Consider the following 16,409-nt stretch of genomic DNA (forward strand, 5'->3'; position numbering starts at 1 on the left):
TCGGGTCGCCAGGGCCGGTGATCCCTCTGCTTCGATTCTCAGAGTATTGGAAGGATGGCTTGATGAAGGCAATCCGGTCAAGACTTCGGAGCTCCACTCCATCGTCAAGATGCTCCGTAAGTTCAGCCGCTTCTCCCACGCCCTCCAGGTCTCAGATTCTTCTCTTTCTTCTTCACTTTGCCTTTTTTTCAAAAAAAAAAAAAGAATTATTCCTCTTTTTTTTGTTATTGTTAGATATCAGATTGGATGAGTGAGCATAGAGTTCATGATATCTCGGAAGGAGATATAGCCATCCGCCTTGACTTGATCGCAAAAGTCAACGGTCTCGGAGAAGCCGACAAGTTTTTTCGAAAAGATTCCTATCGAGAGGAGGAACTACCATCTCTACGGCGCCCTCTTGAACTGCTACGCCACCAAGAAGGTCTTGCACAAAGCTGACCAGCTCTTCCACGAGATGAAAGACCTCGGCTTCCTCAGAGGCTGCCTTCCCTACAACGTCATGCTCAACCTCTACATCAGGTGCGGCAAACACGCTTTGCTCGAGAAGCTTCTCCGCGAGATGGACGACGGGAACGTCAAGCCTGACATCTTCACTGTCAACACGCGCCTCCACGCCTACTCTCTCGTATCCGATGTCGAGGGAATGGAGAAGTTTCTTACGAGGTGTGAGTCTGACCCTGGACTTGACCTTGACCTTGACTGGCGGACTTACGCTGATGCTGCAAACGCATACATTAAAGCCGGTTCGACCGAAAAGGCGATGGAGATGCTGCGTAGATCAGAGCAGTTGGTGAGTCCTCAGAAACGAAAGCATGCCTACGAAGTTCTCATGTCGTTCTACGGCGCTGCTGGTGAGAAACAAGAGGTCTACCGTCTCTGGGCCTTGTACAAGGAGCTTGGTGGGTTCTTCAACACTGGGTACATAAGCGTGATCAGCGCGCTCTTTAAGGCGGGAGATATTGAGGGTGTTGAGAAGATTATGGGAGAGTGGGAAGCTGGACATTCTCTTTTCGACGTCAGGATCCCGCATTTGTTAATAACGGGTTACTGCAAGAAGGGGATGATGGACAAGGCGGAGGAAGTTGCAAAGATGGTGCTCCAGGAGACGAGCACGTGGGAGAGGTTAGCTCTGGGTTACAAGATGGCGGGGGAGATGGAGAAGGCAGTGGAGAGATGGAAGAAGGCAATAGAGGTGAGCAAGCCAGGGTGGAGACCACACATGGTTGTGCTGATGAGCTGTGTGGATTATGTGGAGGGTCAAAGAGACATGGAGGGTTTGAGAAAGATTCTGAGGCTGCTAAGCGAGCGAGGACACATTTCTTACGATCAACTACTCTACGACATGAAGGAAGCTGGGGGACTGAGTTGGAAGATAGTCGATGCAATGGGTTCAAGTCAAGTTCAACATTAAAGAAGCGCAAGTAAGATTGTAGCCAGAACGAAACATTGGAGTCTTGCTTGACAGACCATTTGGATGCTTAATTCCATTTATTATGAGTTTTTTCTTTGGGCTTAATAGATTAATAATGTGAATCGACGATTACAAACAAAGAGTCGCATATAAATTCGCTGCCTCACACATGCATGAACAGAACAAGGAGCGGAGATGTTATAAAAATCCAGAAGCACTACATAACTGTTTCGATCATTAAGCTTGCACAACAAATGAAAAATGGGAACCAACTACTGCTAGCTGCCTCTTAAGAAAGAATTTTATAAATGTGCCAAAAGAAAAAAAAAAGAGACCGGAGGAAGAATAGCATAGAATCAACAGTGAAAGATGCTGCTAATTTTCTAACTAAGGTGAGAAATATCAACCTCGTCAGGAATCTTGAAGGTATCTGCAGCACCAAACTTTCTAAATTCCTCGCCTTCATTCACTGAGTCGTCTTCATTATCATCATACTCTTCTGCCGAATCCTGATGACGGGGGGTTGAAGGGTCGTACATGCTTCTGGACCGGCAGTCATGAGTTGCAAGCATGTTCACTTGGCCAAGGTGTGAAAGCTCTACCATCACAGTTTCATCATCCATTGGCAGTGGCTGTTTCCACGGCTCCCCATCCATCCTCATAAATGTATGGTCTGCTGCTCCTTTCCGAAATTCGAAGCGAATGCGGTTTGCCTAGAGAGTCACAAAAGAGAAACCAACTCAACTCACTCGATAAGTTATAAATTTGTACTGCACCCACCCGAGCATCACATCTTTTACCTGGGCAAGTCGTGTACCGTGTCCATTTGGAGCGAGCAGGACAAGACCGTGCCAAGCATTTCTGAACCCAACAACCTCAATGTAGCCATCGTCAACGAACGGTGGAGTCAAGTCTCTCTGTTGCGTCACAAGAGAAAAAAAGTGTGCACATTATTTTACCACCATGGCAAAGATATATATGAATGTCAAGACCTACATCACGTTGTTTCCTGGGATTTGGTGTGCCCCAAGGATTTAGCCCTCCAGAAAAGCTGGGCAGATTCAGACATACAATGGACCTGATGCTGTAAGAGCAGAAACAAAAACGTCAGGAGTTGGAGTGTATATTCTTTTATTCAAGGTTGAACAGCTTATTGCAAGAAAGAAGGGCATTGACAATGATTATTATATCCAGTAAAAGAAAGATGAAAAATCCCAAGTGATCCCTTAAGGAACCATTTAGATAAAGATTACCTATGGGGTATGTCAAGGTCCTGCCATCGGCCATTTTTATTTGCAATCTTAACCTTTGCAAGCTGAGCTATGTTACTGCAGGGGAAAAGCCAATAGAGCTGACCGTTACATCGTGCAAGAAAGCAAAATCATAAATAATAGAGATCAAGTTACAGACAGACTTGAAATCTAAGAAATTGGTACCCCAATAATATATATATACACATGTTACTCACCGTGAAGCAGGGTGGAATAGAGAGGCACAAAACCATCCTTGCGTGCAACCAAGCTTTACATACGTACTCTAGCAAAATGGAATGTGAAGCCAATGCTATTACTTGTTTAATTTTAGTCCTAACGGGATATAAATTGAACAAAAATCAGAATCGAAATACTTCAAGAACGAGGTACCTGATTAACGAGCTGATTCTTAAATTTTTCAGGGTGCAGCTTCCTCTCAGAATGAAACGCATAAGAAACTTGAGCATCCATTCCTGCACACAAAAGGACAATCAAAATTTCAAGGGAATTTTGTCTTTGAAAATTGACACGTAGATATCAGTTTTAAATCCCATTATTTGATTTCCATACAGACAATCCAATCTCTATAATAATTAGTATAGTAAGAAATGAGTGCTAGCACATCAGCCATCCGTAAGAGAAACCTATCTGCCAAACAAAAAATTCTCACCGAGGCTAAAGTAATTCCAGAATCCCCCGCGAAATGTGTGGTAACCTTCCTGAAAAGAGTAAATGAATGATATATCCATAATAAGAGAAAAATGAGTCAGAATTTATCCTTCCTGGTATGTAGATTTTATTTACCATATTTAGTTCATCTGTTGAAGAGACACGGTGAAATGCATGTAGAGAATGTGGTAACTCAAGAGGTGCAAGAGGATCACAAGGGCCTTCTTTAGGAGTCTTCATCCTCATAACTATGTGCCAACTTAAAGTAGACAAAATGTATTCACCAGTTATTCCAGAATTATTTAAAAAAAAAGAAGAAGGAGATATGTATATACTTGTCAATCTTCATCTCTTTGGCCTTGAGCACTTGATCCAAAAACAACTCCACTGAAGCTGTATCAGTTCCTGGATTTTTCTTTCCCTGAAGAGAGCAAGCAAAACAAGGATTGAGATTGAAACCCTTGTGATATAGTCAAGCCGGCCCTGAGATTTAAGGGTAATAGGCGGTTTTTTTCTTCTTCTTTTTTTCTGACACACAGGGTAATAGGCGATTTACTAAATGATTTTAACTAAATTTTTTTTTCATTTTACAAATTTGGGGCCTAATTTTTTTTTTTTAAGACTGTAATTTTCTTCAAAAATTTTTATAGCCTACTACCAATGTTTCATTCAGCTTTGCTCATGAGGGATATAGTAAAGAAACATAATCTGAGGAGTGTAGTGTACACGGACCCATCCAAATGCAAAGGGAAGGTTATTTCCTGTACCCAAAGGAACGGTGGCAACAGGAGGAGGATGTGATAATTTAAGGTCACATACAACTCCAAGTAGCCACCCAGCAGTTCCATCACCTCCTGCCACCTATAAAGATAGCAATGCAAGCAATTATAAGCACAAAATGGTGAAAGAGAGAGAGAGTGTTGTAATTATATAAAACAACTCCTCCTCACAATTATTTTTAACTTGTCCCGAATGTGACGAGCGAGATCATCTTCCTTTAGCCTCTCGAGGTTAAGATAGATTCTGCGGAGCACCTTGTCCGGGGTCTCTACCCCAAGATCAAACACCTGCTTCTCATTAAGAAGAGACTTATAGGTGAGGAGGAGCTCCCCACCCAGCTGACCTCCGCTTTTAGAGTTGATGAAGACAAGGACGGGACTCTCTGGTGGAGCGATGGGCAGTGCCTGAGCCTCCGATTCTGGAGAGAGGACGTAAGAAGGGATGTAGAAGTGCTTTACAAAATCTGATAAACTCTCGTAGCTGTTATCCATGGAAGAAGAAATGAAGGAGGAATCGAGATCAGGAAAAGTTATGATGATGATGAGTCGTAATTCAAAATGATATCCTTGTCTTGTCTTGTATTGTATTGTTTATTAATCATATTATTATTCTAAAAAGGGATTTATGGGAATACTAGCGAGATGGCTGCGGAGTAGTTGGCCTCTTTTTTTCTGACGCGGACTGATTCTTGCGCCGCGTTAGTCGTCACTATCCATTTCCCTTTTTATAAATATGACCCAGATTCACTCAAATGGGCCTGTATATTTTGGGCCCTCTAACTCAGGTATTTCATTCCCCTCTTTCGCGTGTCTCGATTTGGTAAACCGTACGGACAAGTCAGTCGGTATTTTTGGTTACAAAGGATTTGAATAGTACTAGGTGTTTTCTTCCTGACATAGACAGAAATAATAATATATTATTCTTTTTATTTTAAAAGAAAATTTTCGTTTACACTGTGACATTATTATTTTCTATTTTAACTATATCGGTTTGAAAAAAAAATCATAAATCTAATTTTTGTAGTTTTATTCCTTTTGATTTGGTTTAACAGTTTCATTTTGATTTTATTTAAATTCTAGCAGAGTTATGATTACATTTTATAAAATTAAAATTTTATTTATCATTATATTATATTTAGTGATTATTTATTTTAAATATGTGCCATCACATAATAATAATTTTAAATATACAAATTCTATTATTTTTTTAAAATTACAGTTGGACATTATTATTTTTACCTATTTCCGTCCTTCGTGGAACTTTATAAAATTGAATCAGTTGTGGAATTTTATTGTCGTCTCCGTGTGCTTCGTGGAACTTTTACCACAAACCATCAATTTATTTCTAACAGGAAAGAGAAGAAAACGAATCCTAAAAGCTAGCTTCCTAAATTTTGATCTATTTTTAATTTCTTATTTGAAATGTTTTTAATCCTTAGATCCAAAACAGAAATTTGTTGTTAAGAATTCTGTTTCACTTTAAAACCAAAAAAAGACTTTTTCTAATGCTTTTAACAAAAACCTTGCAATACTTTTTGTAAAAGTTGTATCATCTTGAGATCAGCTGGATTTTAAAGGCAAAAAAGGTTTTAACTTGTGGGGCAAGAAAACAAGCGAACGTGGTCGTACCATGGTTGCAGTGTTGGAAAGAGGACTAAGCGCTTCCAAATCATTCAATATTAAAAGAATGTTTCATTCATTGTCTACAAGACAACAACAACCTCAAACCCTTGTCGTGGAGAACGGTGATTCTCATCTTGTCGAATCCAAGACACCTGAAAGCCAAAACTCCGACTGCTTCACAGAAAGCCCCGTTGAAAGCATGCCTCCCATGATTTCCCCTCTTACTCGGCCCGGAAAACGACCCGAGAGACAACAAGCAGGTTAATCTTCTAAGAGTTTTTGGGCCCAAAGACAACGTCTCCCCCTAATATTTTTTTTTTCCATGAGAGAAATCTCTAGTAATGAAAAATTATTGCAGATACTGAGTTGAAGGACAGGTTTGCTAAATTACTTCTTGGAGAAGATATGTCGGGTGGTGGAAAAGGCGTATCTTCTGCTCTTGCTCTTTCCAACGCCATCACAAATCTTGCTGGTAACTAAATATTTTTCTTTTTAACTTTTCTCGTTTCATCAAGATTTTAAATTTTAAATTATTCTGATGATGGTACGACCGTTCTCAGCGTCTATATTCGGGGAACAGACAAAGCTGCAACCGATGCCACAAGATAGACAAGCGAGGTGGAAGAAAGAAATTGAATGGTTGTTGTCTGTGACCGATCATATCGTCGAGTTCGTTCCTTCTCAACAAACGAGCAAAGATGGAGTCTGCACCGAGGTTCGAATCTTCCCAATGGACGTATATCACTTTATACCTCTTTAGGTAGATTTATAAATGTTTTTAGTTATTTTATGAAGATTATGGTGACAAGACAAAGAGGTGATCTTCTCATGAACATCCCAGCCCTTCGAAAACTAGACGCCATGCTAATCGTAAGTGTTTCCATTTGTATATTAAACCTCTCTATTTTTATTACCCCTCTAGTATGATGGATAAATGGTGATGAAAACATGTTCAGGATACACTAGACAATTTCAGAGGACACAACGAGTTTTATTATGTGTCGAGAGATTCAGAAGAAGGGAAACAAGCAAGTAATGCTAGGTCAAACGACAAATGGTGGCTCCCTCCAGTGAAAGTTCCTCCCGGCGGTTTATCTGAACCGGCTCGGAAAATGCTTTACTTCCAAAAGGATTCAGTCACACAGGTCCAAAAAGCTGCAATGGCTATTAATGCTCAAGTCCTCTCTGAAATGGCAATACCTGAGAGCTACATCGACTCTCTCCCAAAGGTAAACCAATCACTGATTGAATATTTCATTTCTCCCTTTGTTATTTAATTTGTTATATTATATATATCGCATTTAAGCTTTGATTTTCTTTGTGTTGACAGAACGGGAGATCAAGCCTTGGGGATTCGATCTACAAGAGCATAACAGAGGAGTGGTTTGATCCAGCGCAGTTCTTGTCGATGCTGGACTTGTCGACAGAGCACAAAGTGTTGGATTTGAAGAACAGGATTGAGGCATCTGTTGTTATTTGGAAGAGGAAGCTTCACTTAAAGGACAACAAATCTTCATGGGGATCAGCAGTTAGCTTGGGGAAAAGAGAATTGTTTGAAGAGAGAGCAGAGACGATCTTGATCTTGCTCAAGCAGAAATTTCCCGGTCTTCCTCAGTCTTCCCTTGACATCTCTAAAATTCAATTTAACAAGGTAAAATGCAAAGAAATGTATTGTAGATGACTTGGATGACAAGAAATAACTCATAATTTATTCGGTTAATAAGAAACAAAAGATAATCCAAAATATTGAGTGGTTAAATGAATACAGGACGTTGGACAAGCGGTGTTGGAGAGTTACTCGAGGATTCTTGAGAGCTTGGCTTACACGGTGATGTCAAGGATAGAAGATGTTCTTTATACAGATTCTTTGGCACAAAAGCAAGCTTTATTGGCTGAAGCAGACGCTGGGAGAACAAGTGAGACGGATTCAGAGTCAGCGGGATCTTCTCACTCGGGAGAAGAAACCGAGAAGCTTGACCCACACTACTCCAAAACCTTGTTGGATTTCATGGGTTGGAGCGACAATAGTTCTAAAGGCGGCGATAAACCTACCAAATCCCCATCTCTTACGCCGAAAAAACTCTCCTACTTGGAGAAGTTAGAGAATTTTAACGGTTTTAGAAGCCCTAAAGATAGACATTAATCATGAAAATGAAAATCCATGTGTGGTGGTAAATTCACAGAAGACAAGAGAGTTTAGCTAGGGAAAAGGAATGAAAACAGAGTAGCAAATGAATCATTCACACCCCCTTCCTTCCGGCTTTCTTCCTCGGATAGGGAGTTCTTTATCTTGCTTAAAAGGTTTTAAATCTTTTTTTTTAGAGATAACTCTATGTCAATAGGACATGTTTCAAAATATTTAAATGATGTATTTTTTTTTTTTTTACTTCCGAAATAGTTGATATTTAATACGTTTATTTATGTTGTTAATCATGCGCATAAATGGCAAACAGTATGTGTATCTAAAAAGGTTCACCTAAAAACTTAGAAGTTTTAGTTGTATTGAAGATGATTTGCATTTTTCCACAAGGCATGTCGAATAAAGAGAGCTCGGTCCAAGTGTTCGACCCATTAAGCTCGGCCAAGTTGATCACTCATGTTTTAATCCGATAAACTAACTGGAAGTGCACAATAAAGTACACGCATAATAATACGGTTCGAATCCACAAGGACCAGATAAACACTTCAATTCTCATATCGAATCAAGTTAGAAGATACAGAAATTTGGCTGTAGAGAAGCTAAATAATGAAATAAATAAAGAGCAATGTAAACTATAAGAGAATAGCGCTAGACATCAGTTTGATGCGGTCATCAAACCATACACCTATCAAAATAGTGTATCCAAGGTCAAGGAACCCACAAGGACATGTTCCAAGGCTATGACACCAATAGAAGGATGTGTTTAAGTCAAAAAAGATCCTCAAAGACACAATGGATCCAGGAGATACACTCAGACTGGAACCAAAGTAGCCATCATTTAACAAAGCTCCAATCTATGATGCACGGGGACGTGATTTTGGTTGATGTTCCCGTACCGGAAACGTCCTGGGGACAGAAACACCATTGAAACGTTACTGGACATCTTGAGGATGCGATGCATGCGATAATTGATCTAAGGATGTTTTGAAATGGATTTTCTTCAAAATTATAGTATTTTAATCTAATTCACTTACCTTTTATTCAAAATAAAATTTGAAAGAAATAAAATTTTAACATAGATGCTAACAACATGTCCTATTGACATAGAGTTACTTAGAGTTACTTAGAGTTTTAAACCATTTATCAGATAAACTAAATTTTGATAATAACTTTATAATGATTATTTTTATTATTATTATTTAAAATATTATTCTAAAGTGATTTTTATGTTAAGATTTGTTGTGTGATTCTTTTATTTTGTCAATCTATAAATATTTTACATATTTTTATTAATGTATATATATATATATATATATCTGCTGTACCCCATATCTGTTAATTTTTAATTTTGCCGTTTTCCATTCCGTTTTCATATCTATTTCAGTTCACATATTCGTCTCGGTGCAACATATAACATCACTCATTGATCATTAAGGGTATGACTGGTTTTCCCGCTACCACCCGCAAACGCAGCTTTTGCGGTTGGTAGCGGTTGCTGGCGTTTTGCAACAATCGCTCAAACCGCTCTAAACCGCTCCAAATCGCTCCAAATCGCTCTGAACCTCATAAATTCAAAAGCTGGTTCCAGCTAGCGTTTGCGGTTGCGGGCGTTTGCGGGAGGATAAAAAAAATTATTTTTTTTCCAAAACAATATAAATACAAAAATAAAAAAATTCAATAAAAAAATTAAACTGAAATTATAAAAATGCTAAAATATATCAATTAAATTTTAATTAATATTATAAAACTTTAAAATAAAAATATTTTCTATATTTTTAAAAAATTTAAACAATAACTTTCTAAATATAAATTTTATATTTATTATAATATTATTATTTTTGATATTTTTATAATTGTATAAAATGTAAATATTGTTAATTTATTATTTAACTGCTGCTGCATTTGGTAGTTAACCAGTCATAAGTATCCCGCAAACGCACAAATTTCTAACCGCATAACCAGTCGTACAAATCTCTTAAAACCGCTAGAAACCGCAACCACCCGCATCCGCAAACTCCCGCAACCGCAACCGCAACCGCTGCGGTTAAACCAGTCAGGCCCTTAAATACTCTCTCCGTTCGGGAATAGTTGACTAACTAGTGATTCTTTTTTGTGTCAATATACTTAAAGTTTACAGAGTCCAATGCGAATAATGACAGAAGTTGATGTTTTTACCCTTGTAATATTAACGTGACTTTTAGCATCTTTTTGACTAATCTAAAGCAATTGAAAAGGTTAAAATAGAGATTGCATCAGTCATCTTAATGTTTGTGCAAAGCTGAAAAACGTCATATAAAAAAATACGAAGGGAGTATCATTTTTTGTTTTTTGCTGTTTAGGTGAAATATGTTGATAAAAACAACGTAAATGAAAAATAAATTAAATGAATATTTCAAACGGAAGAAACATACAATATGTTCTGAATTGTTGGGTCATATCGTATTAAAATGTCTACATGAGCAAATAACTTTATCTAGGACTTGAATCCCACTGAACTGCATCATGATATATCTCTGATGGATTTTGTTGTAAATGGCTAGAATCAGCGTTGGAAAAATCGGAAGATGCACCAAGGAAGCTGAGGGCTGTAACAACGTCGCTGATTAGTGGTCTAACCATAGGTTCTTCATTCAGGCACATTGCCGCTACAGCTACAGCTTGGTTTAAACTCTTTTCTGGAAATTCGCCTCGAAGCAATGGATCAGCTAGCTGTGGGAATCTAGTTGGGTCTCTGAAAATTGGTTGCGCCTAAGCAAAAGTTGTACATTTTGATTAGTGTATATATACATTAGTGATCCATCAGTGAAATAATATATATGCTAACAGAAACTCACCCAAGTAACCAAATTTATTTCATGACTAGGTCTCATTGTGTCGATAACTCGTCTTCCTGTTATCAATTCCAACAGCACAACTCCAAAACTATAAACATCTGATTTAACCGTAAGATGGCCGGTTCTCTGATACTCAGGAGCACAGTAACCGTAAGTTCCCATAACTCGGGAAGACACATGTAGTGTGTCTCCAGTAGGACCAAGCTTTGCTAAACCAAAATCCGACAGTTTTGTGTCGAAATCTTGGTCAAGCAATAGATTTGATGATTTAAGATCTCGATAAATCACTGGAGGATTGGCTTTGTCATGGAGATACTCAAGTCCTTTTGCTGCTCCCAAAGCGATCTTAATACGCGAGTTCCAGTCTAGTGGTTTCTGATCCGGTTCAAGATCTGTTTTTAATTACATCATCAAACCGGTTGGTTATCATCAAAAAACATATCGATTATCTTTGGTTTAACCATTAAAATAGAGTGGGGATGATGATCTACCGAGGAGATGGTCTTCGACGGATCCAAGAGGCATATATTCGTAAACAAGAAGTCTTTGGTCTCCATCAGCGCAGTAGCCAATTAGGTTCACAAGATTCGAATGATGAAGAAGACTAAGCATCAACACCTCGACCAAGAACTCTTTTTGTCCTTGTAGTCCATTCCTATCAAGCTGTTTCACTGCCACGATCTGATGATCACAAACCCATAAAAAAATAAGAAAGAAATTAATTCGACTTTTTATTTTGTAAGAGAGAATCAAATATTGTTCGACATATATATATATATTAGGATTTGACCTGTCCTGTCTTGTCGAGCTTTCCTTTATAGACCCGCCCGAAGCCGCCTTCGCCAATGAGGTTCTCTAGCCTGAAATTATTTGTAGCGGTGGCTAACTCACGGAATGAGAAACCCTGAGCCTCGATGTTGTTCGATTGCGAGGGTGCATTATTGGCCACTACTCTTGTTCTCTCTCTCTGATTATCTACAAGACAGAAGATATAGCGGAAATTTTGTTTTATTTTTAGTTTCAAAAAGATCTAAAAAGAGTCAGCCACGACGTTTCCAACGAAGATATGAGCGAGAACTTACTAGGTGAGCCTGTTTGCCTATACGGAGCAGGCATGGAAGAACCTTCATTTTCCAAAATTTTTGAAGAGAAACACGAGAAACAACTCATTTTCTCTTAAGAGTATATATATTGTTCTTCGTCTAAAACGTCTTTGCAACACCTCTTCTACGTACTTTCAATGACCTTCGATTGGTTTTATATGAAATACCAACAGTCCTTAAAAAACAGAAGTATTTCAGTTTCCTGTTTATGCAGAATTTAATAGGATACAAGTTACAACAGAAACACAAAAGAGGTTTTGAAACGACGCAATACAGAAAAAGACAACCTCAAGATTAAACTAATTGTACAGAATGCCGGCTACCATTTGCCATTAATAAACATGTATATATATATATATATATATATATATATATATATACATATTACCAGATTGACAAATACTCCCTCCGTTTTTTAATATAAGTCGTTTTAGAATTATGCACGTAGATTAATAAATCATTAATTTTTTATATTTTCTAAATAAAAACATCATTAATTATTTACTTAACCACAAATCAACCAATAATAAAATTAAATGTATATTATCATTGGTCATATAACATTAAGTGTTAATAAATTTTACATAGAAAACCGAAAACGTCATATAATTTGAAACATAAAAATTTCTCTAAAACGATTTATATAAAAAAACGGAGGGAGTAATAGAAAAGGAGATTTTTTTTTTTTTTTACAAATTATGTTGATCTGGTACAGAACACCAAGTTTGTTTTTAGGACCTTTCCAACTTTTTTTTTTTTTTTGCTAAATTGTAAATATCATTAGAATGAAGAGAAGATTTTACATGAGCAAGATCTTAAATTATAAATCCATCTTGGCAAAAAAAGGAAAAACAAGATGGATCACCAATAGACTAAAGCTTTTACACAAACAAGGTCATCTCAACCAGCAGGCCATAAGCGAACAGAAGGCCTTCCTATGCTTCCTTGCTGAGATTATGTTTCTCATCTCCTTATCGACAAAGTAGAATACTGATGAAGCAGGGAGAGAGATGTAGTTGTGGATCAAATTGTTTCTTTGTTTCCAAAGATGAAAAATGATCGTTTGAGTAGCGAGCTTCCGCATGAGCTTCAGCTTCACAGGCGCAGCAGCTCTTATCCATGATAGGAGTTCTGACCAATCCATAAAGCTAGACACTGGAGGACCGCACCTGACGAAGACCTCTCTCCAGACGTCGAGGGTGTATTCGCAGCGCAGGAAAAGGTGGTCTCTGGTTTCTATGCTTCTCGAGCAAAATGGACAGTCCGTGGCGATGGCCATCCCCCAAGCCGCTAGCCTGTTCCTTGTAGGCAACCTGTCATAATTTGCCACCCACATTGTGAAAGAGTGTTTAGGGATCGCTCCCTTGAACCAAACCACGTCGTGCCATTCCACTTCCTCTTGCCTTGGCCTTAAGACCTCCCATGTCGTAGCAGACCTGAAAATACGCAAAGGAGACTCACCAGCATGCCATTCATATCTATCATTTATATCAGAGGAAAGAGGAAGTGAAACAGTCGTTAGATAAGAGTGAAGGTCGACTTCCTGCTGCGATCTTGGGTGGGGAAGAACCCAAGCTGAACCTTGAATCGCATCTGCAACTACAGCATCACGTCTCAGCCGTAGGGCTCTTGGTCCATGCGCTCCTATGTGTGTGATCAGTTGACCAAGAGGAGACCAAGCATCGTACCAAAAACTTGCATCCTTTCCGTTACCCAGTGACACTTTGCAGAACTGAAGAGCCAGTTCGCGGAGTTTCAATAACCTTTTCCAGGCCCAAGAGTCAGTAGCTGACGGCTCGATGGTCCAAAAAGATCTGTCCTGCAGGTGCTTATCCCAGTGCCAATCAGACCAAAGAGAGGGGGTTTTCGACAGGAGGATCCAGATAAACTTTAAACACAAAACTGTGTTCCACTCCAAAAAGCTGCGAACCCCTAAACCCCCCTCTGTTTTCGGTAAACAAACTTTATGCCAAGCGATTTTTGCCAAACCACGCTTCTCAATATTACCTGACCAAAGAAACTGAGAGCTTAACATCTCAATCATCTTGATGCAACCCTTTGGCAGCATGAAAGCAGAAGCCCAAAAGTTGACTGTCCCAAAAATAACTGTTTTCAGAAGCTGCAGTCTTCCAGCAAAGGAGAGGAGCTTAACTGACCATGATTGAAATCTAAGAGTTATCTTGTTCATCAAAGGTGCATACTCAGCTATCTTAAGCTTTCGGCTCATCAGTGGCAAGCCAAGATACCGGATGGGGAGAGCACCTGTGGGGAAACCATATCTTGCAATAGCTGTTTGCTCTCTTTGGTTAAGGCCCGTTGTAAATAGCTCAGTTTTAGTAGGGTTCATTTGCAAACCCGACCAGGAAGCAAAGTCATCTAGACACTCCGATATACCATGTAAACTATCACTGCTCCCATCGAAAAATACCATGACATCATCTGCGAACATAAGGTGAGAGATCTTTAAGCTTACGGTTCCAGGATGATAGCCAATAGCTCCCATCTCGTAGCGAGACATGAGAAGCCTAGACAGACATTCCATAGCCAAAACAAAGAGATATGGGGATAGGGGGTCACCCTGTCGGATCCCTTTGGTGCTATTGAAGAAACCTCCTGAAACCCCATTGACTGAAACAGAGAAAGAGGCGGTGGTCAGACATTCTGAGATCAGTAGAATGAAGCTCTCCGGGACAGCTAGGGCGCGTAGTGATGCGAGGATAAAGTCCCACCGCACGCAGTCAAACGCCTTCCTTAGGTCGATTTTGAGCATACCACGGGGCGACAGAGAGTGGTTATGGTAACCATTCACTAGGTCCGTGGCCAGCAAGACATTCTCCGCTAGTAAACGACCAGGAATGAACGCCGACTGGGATTTCGAAATCATCAGTGGGAGAATTTCCTTAAGTCTAGAGGCGAGCAGCTTAGAGATGACTTTGTAGACCGTATTGAGACAAGATATAGGTCTAAAATCTGCAGTAGTTGAGGCATTCGGCTTCTTCGGAATAAGAACCAAGGAGGTTGAGTTCAACTGCTTCAAGATTTTACCAGATCTGAAGAATTCAAGGACAGCTTCAGTAACTTCGGGACCAATGATAGACCATGTCGCCGTGAAGAATTCTGAGGAGTAGCCATCAGGACCACCTGTTTTATTCCTAGGTAAGGAGAAGAAAGTGTTCCTGACATCCTCGCTGGTGAAGTTTTTTTCAAAACTTTCAACCTGATCCGCTGAACATTTGAAGTCGAACAGGAGGTCAAGATCGCTTTGGATAAACATTGGTGCAGCGACCGGGCCACCTAGCAGCTCAGAGAAGTAATTGACACAAAGCTGTTTCATACCCTCTTGAGACTCAATGCGTTCTCCTGTATCAGATATTAAGTAGTGGATGTGATTCAGAGCTTGACGAGAGGCCGCATATCTGTGGAACAGACGAGAGTTCCCATCCCCTAGAGATAACCAAGTGATGCGAGACCTTTGAAAAAAGAAAGCCGTCTCAGCAGCTGACAACTCCTCCCAGGTGCTAAGAGCTTGGAGCTCAAAAGAAGCATTATCAGTTGTTGGATCAGCAAGCATGGCCGATTGAGCCCTCAGCAAATTTTCGTGAGCCGCAGCTGTCTTTTTTTCGATACCAGAGAAGTTTTGGTGACTAAAGCTTCTGATGCACTGCTTGAGGAGTTTTAGTTTTCTAGACACTCTGAACATCGCAGATCCTAGGACGTTGAATGAGAACCAGTTCTCAGCGATCATAACCATGAAGTCCGGGCTCTGGATGAGAAAGTTGTAGAACCTGAACGGCTTCTTTGCTCTTATTTGAACCGGGTCAAGAGAGACTGTGATGACAGCATGATCTGAGAAATCCGGATTTCCAAAGAAAGCAACTGATGCAGGGAAGGACGTGAGCCACTCCCCGTTTACCAGACAGCGATCGAGCTTCTTAGCTATTGGAGAGCTTTTGCGCTTGTTCCACCAAGTGAAGGTGTTCCCTCTGAAGTTCATGTCCTCCACATTTACATCAAACAGACATTGATTGAAGTCTCTTATCTTCTTGTCCATATTTAACGTCGCTGGGATCGAATGCTCGAGCGGGTCTCTGATCTGGTTAAAATCTCCAAGAATAATCCATGCCTTCGAGCCTAAGCCATGAGTAGTAGAGAGGTCCAGAAGTTCAGCCCATAACACAGACCTTTCTGCCGCATCGTTAGATGCGTATATGACCGAGACGATGAGGTTTGATTGAGGAGAGGGCCAAGCAACAGCGACAGTAACCATCTGAAGGGATTTTGAAACAACCGTAACCACAAGAGACGAGTGCCAGAGTAGCCAAATTTTACCCAGCGGCGAAAAAGGGTAGTTATCAACAGAAGACCACCCCGGGAAGATATCCGAAACAAATTTATTCATTTTTGGCTGCTTGACATGAGTCTCTAGCAGACCACCAAAAAGAGGCTTATTTTTCCGAAACCATTTACGAAGTCCACTGCGGTGATTTAATTTATTGAGACCGCGGACGTTCCAACAAAAAATGTCAGTCGACATAACTTAATAGATTTTGGGGCCCCCGCCCCGTTTCCCTTTCTGACCTGAGAATCTTTTTCTGTT

The 16,409-nt window shown here is 39.7% G+C and overlaps 4 protein-coding genes across 4 annotated transcripts; 2 read left to right on the forward strand and 2 right to left on the reverse strand.

Moving 5' to 3' along the window:
* Nucleotides 1–234: 234 nt before the first annotated feature.
* Nucleotides 235–1,516, forward strand: LOC106368844 (pentatricopeptide repeat-containing protein At2g20710, mitochondrial). Its single transcript, XM_013808907.3, is given in 2 exon segments — nucleotides 235–342; nucleotides 344–1,516. Coding segments are annotated over 2 exon segments (1,164 nt in total). The 5' UTR covers nucleotides 235–246; the 3' UTR covers nucleotides 1,412–1,516.
* A 69-nt stretch (nucleotides 1,517–1,585) lies between these two features.
* LOC106368843 (diacylglycerol kinase 5-like) lies at nucleotides 1,586–4,724 on the reverse strand. Its single transcript, XM_013808906.3, has 11 exons — nucleotides 4,284–4,724; nucleotides 4,066–4,194; nucleotides 3,669–3,754; nucleotides 3,469–3,592; nucleotides 3,335–3,383; nucleotides 3,055–3,137; nucleotides 2,880–2,947; nucleotides 2,665–2,739; nucleotides 2,408–2,495; nucleotides 2,212–2,328; nucleotides 1,586–2,124 (listed from the first exon to the last, which is right to left on the reverse strand). The coding sequence occupies exons 1-11, from the start codon at nucleotides 4,602–4,604 to the stop codon at nucleotides 1,795–1,797; spliced, it is 1,470 nt and encodes a 489-aa protein (XP_013664360.1). The 5' UTR covers nucleotides 4,605–4,724; the 3' UTR covers nucleotides 1,586–1,794.
* A 597-nt stretch (nucleotides 4,725–5,321) lies between these two features.
* Nucleotides 5,322–8,122, forward strand: LOC106365260 (rho guanine nucleotide exchange factor 8-like). Its single transcript, XM_013804716.3, has 7 exons — nucleotides 5,322–5,995; nucleotides 6,094–6,207; nucleotides 6,296–6,450; nucleotides 6,531–6,605; nucleotides 6,692–6,964; nucleotides 7,066–7,386; nucleotides 7,504–8,122. The coding sequence occupies exons 1-7, from the start codon at nucleotides 5,743–5,745 to the stop codon at nucleotides 7,876–7,878; spliced, it is 1,566 nt and encodes a 521-aa protein (XP_013660170.1). The 5' UTR covers nucleotides 5,322–5,742; the 3' UTR covers nucleotides 7,879–8,122.
* Nucleotides 8,123–10,228: 2,106 nt separating this feature from the next.
* Nucleotides 10,229–12,217, reverse strand: LOC106365261 (probable serine/threonine-protein kinase PBL25). Its single transcript, XM_013804717.3, has 5 exons — nucleotides 11,792–12,217; nucleotides 11,500–11,672; nucleotides 11,201–11,390; nucleotides 10,710–11,101; nucleotides 10,229–10,623 (listed from the first exon to the last, which is right to left on the reverse strand). Exons 1-5 carry the CDS (start codon nucleotides 11,877–11,879, stop codon nucleotides 10,345–10,347), a joined length of 1,122 nt encoding a protein of 373 aa, XP_013660171.1. The 5' UTR covers nucleotides 11,880–12,217; the 3' UTR covers nucleotides 10,229–10,344.
* Nucleotides 12,218–16,409: the final 4,192 nt, after the last annotated feature.

The sequence above is a fragment of the Brassica napus genome, chromosome A9 (genome assembly GCF_020379485.1).
Source record: "Brassica napus cultivar Da-Ae chromosome A9, Da-Ae, whole genome shotgun sequence".
NCBI lineage: Eukaryota > Viridiplantae > Streptophyta > Magnoliopsida > Brassicales > Brassicaceae > Brassica > Brassica napus.

Bases quoted from the DNA above. Each gene is read 5' to 3' on its own strand.
- LOC106365260 (XM_013804716.3), top strand. From the start codon at position 5,743: ATGGTTGCAGTGTTGGAAAGAGGACTAAGCGCTTCCAAATCATTCAAT. The intron at 6,208-6,295 runs GTAACTAAATAT...GACCGTTCTCAG, and splicing joins CGCCATCACAAATCTTGCTG to CGTCTATATTCGGGGAACAG. The intron at 6,965-7,065 runs GTAAACCAATCA...TTGTGTTGACAG, and splicing joins ACATCGACTCTCTCCCAAAG to AACGGGAGATCAAGCCTTGG.
- LOC106365261 (XM_013804717.3), bottom strand. From the start codon at position 11,879: ATGAGTTGTTTCTCGTGTTTCTCTTCAAAAATTTTGGAAAATGAAGGT. The intron at 11,391-11,499 runs GTCAAATCCTAA...TGTGATCATCAG, and splicing joins AGCTCGACAAGACAGGACAG to ATCGTGGCAGTGAAACAGCT. The intron at 11,102-11,200 runs GTAGATCATCAT...AATTAAAAACAG, and splicing joins CGTCGAAGACCATCTCCTCG to ATCTTGAACCGGATCAGAAA.
- LOC106368843 (XM_013808906.3), bottom strand. From the start codon at position 4,604: ATGGATAACAGCTACGAGAGTTTATCAGATTTTGTAAAGCACTTCTAC. The intron at 4,195-4,283 runs GTGAGGAGGAGT...CTATCTTTATAG, and splicing joins GGGACAAGTTAAAAATAATT to GTGGCAGGAGGTGATGGAAC. The intron at 3,384-3,468 runs GTAAATAAAATC...TACTCTTTTCAG, and splicing joins CAACAGATGAACTAAATATG to GAAGGTTACCACACATTTCG.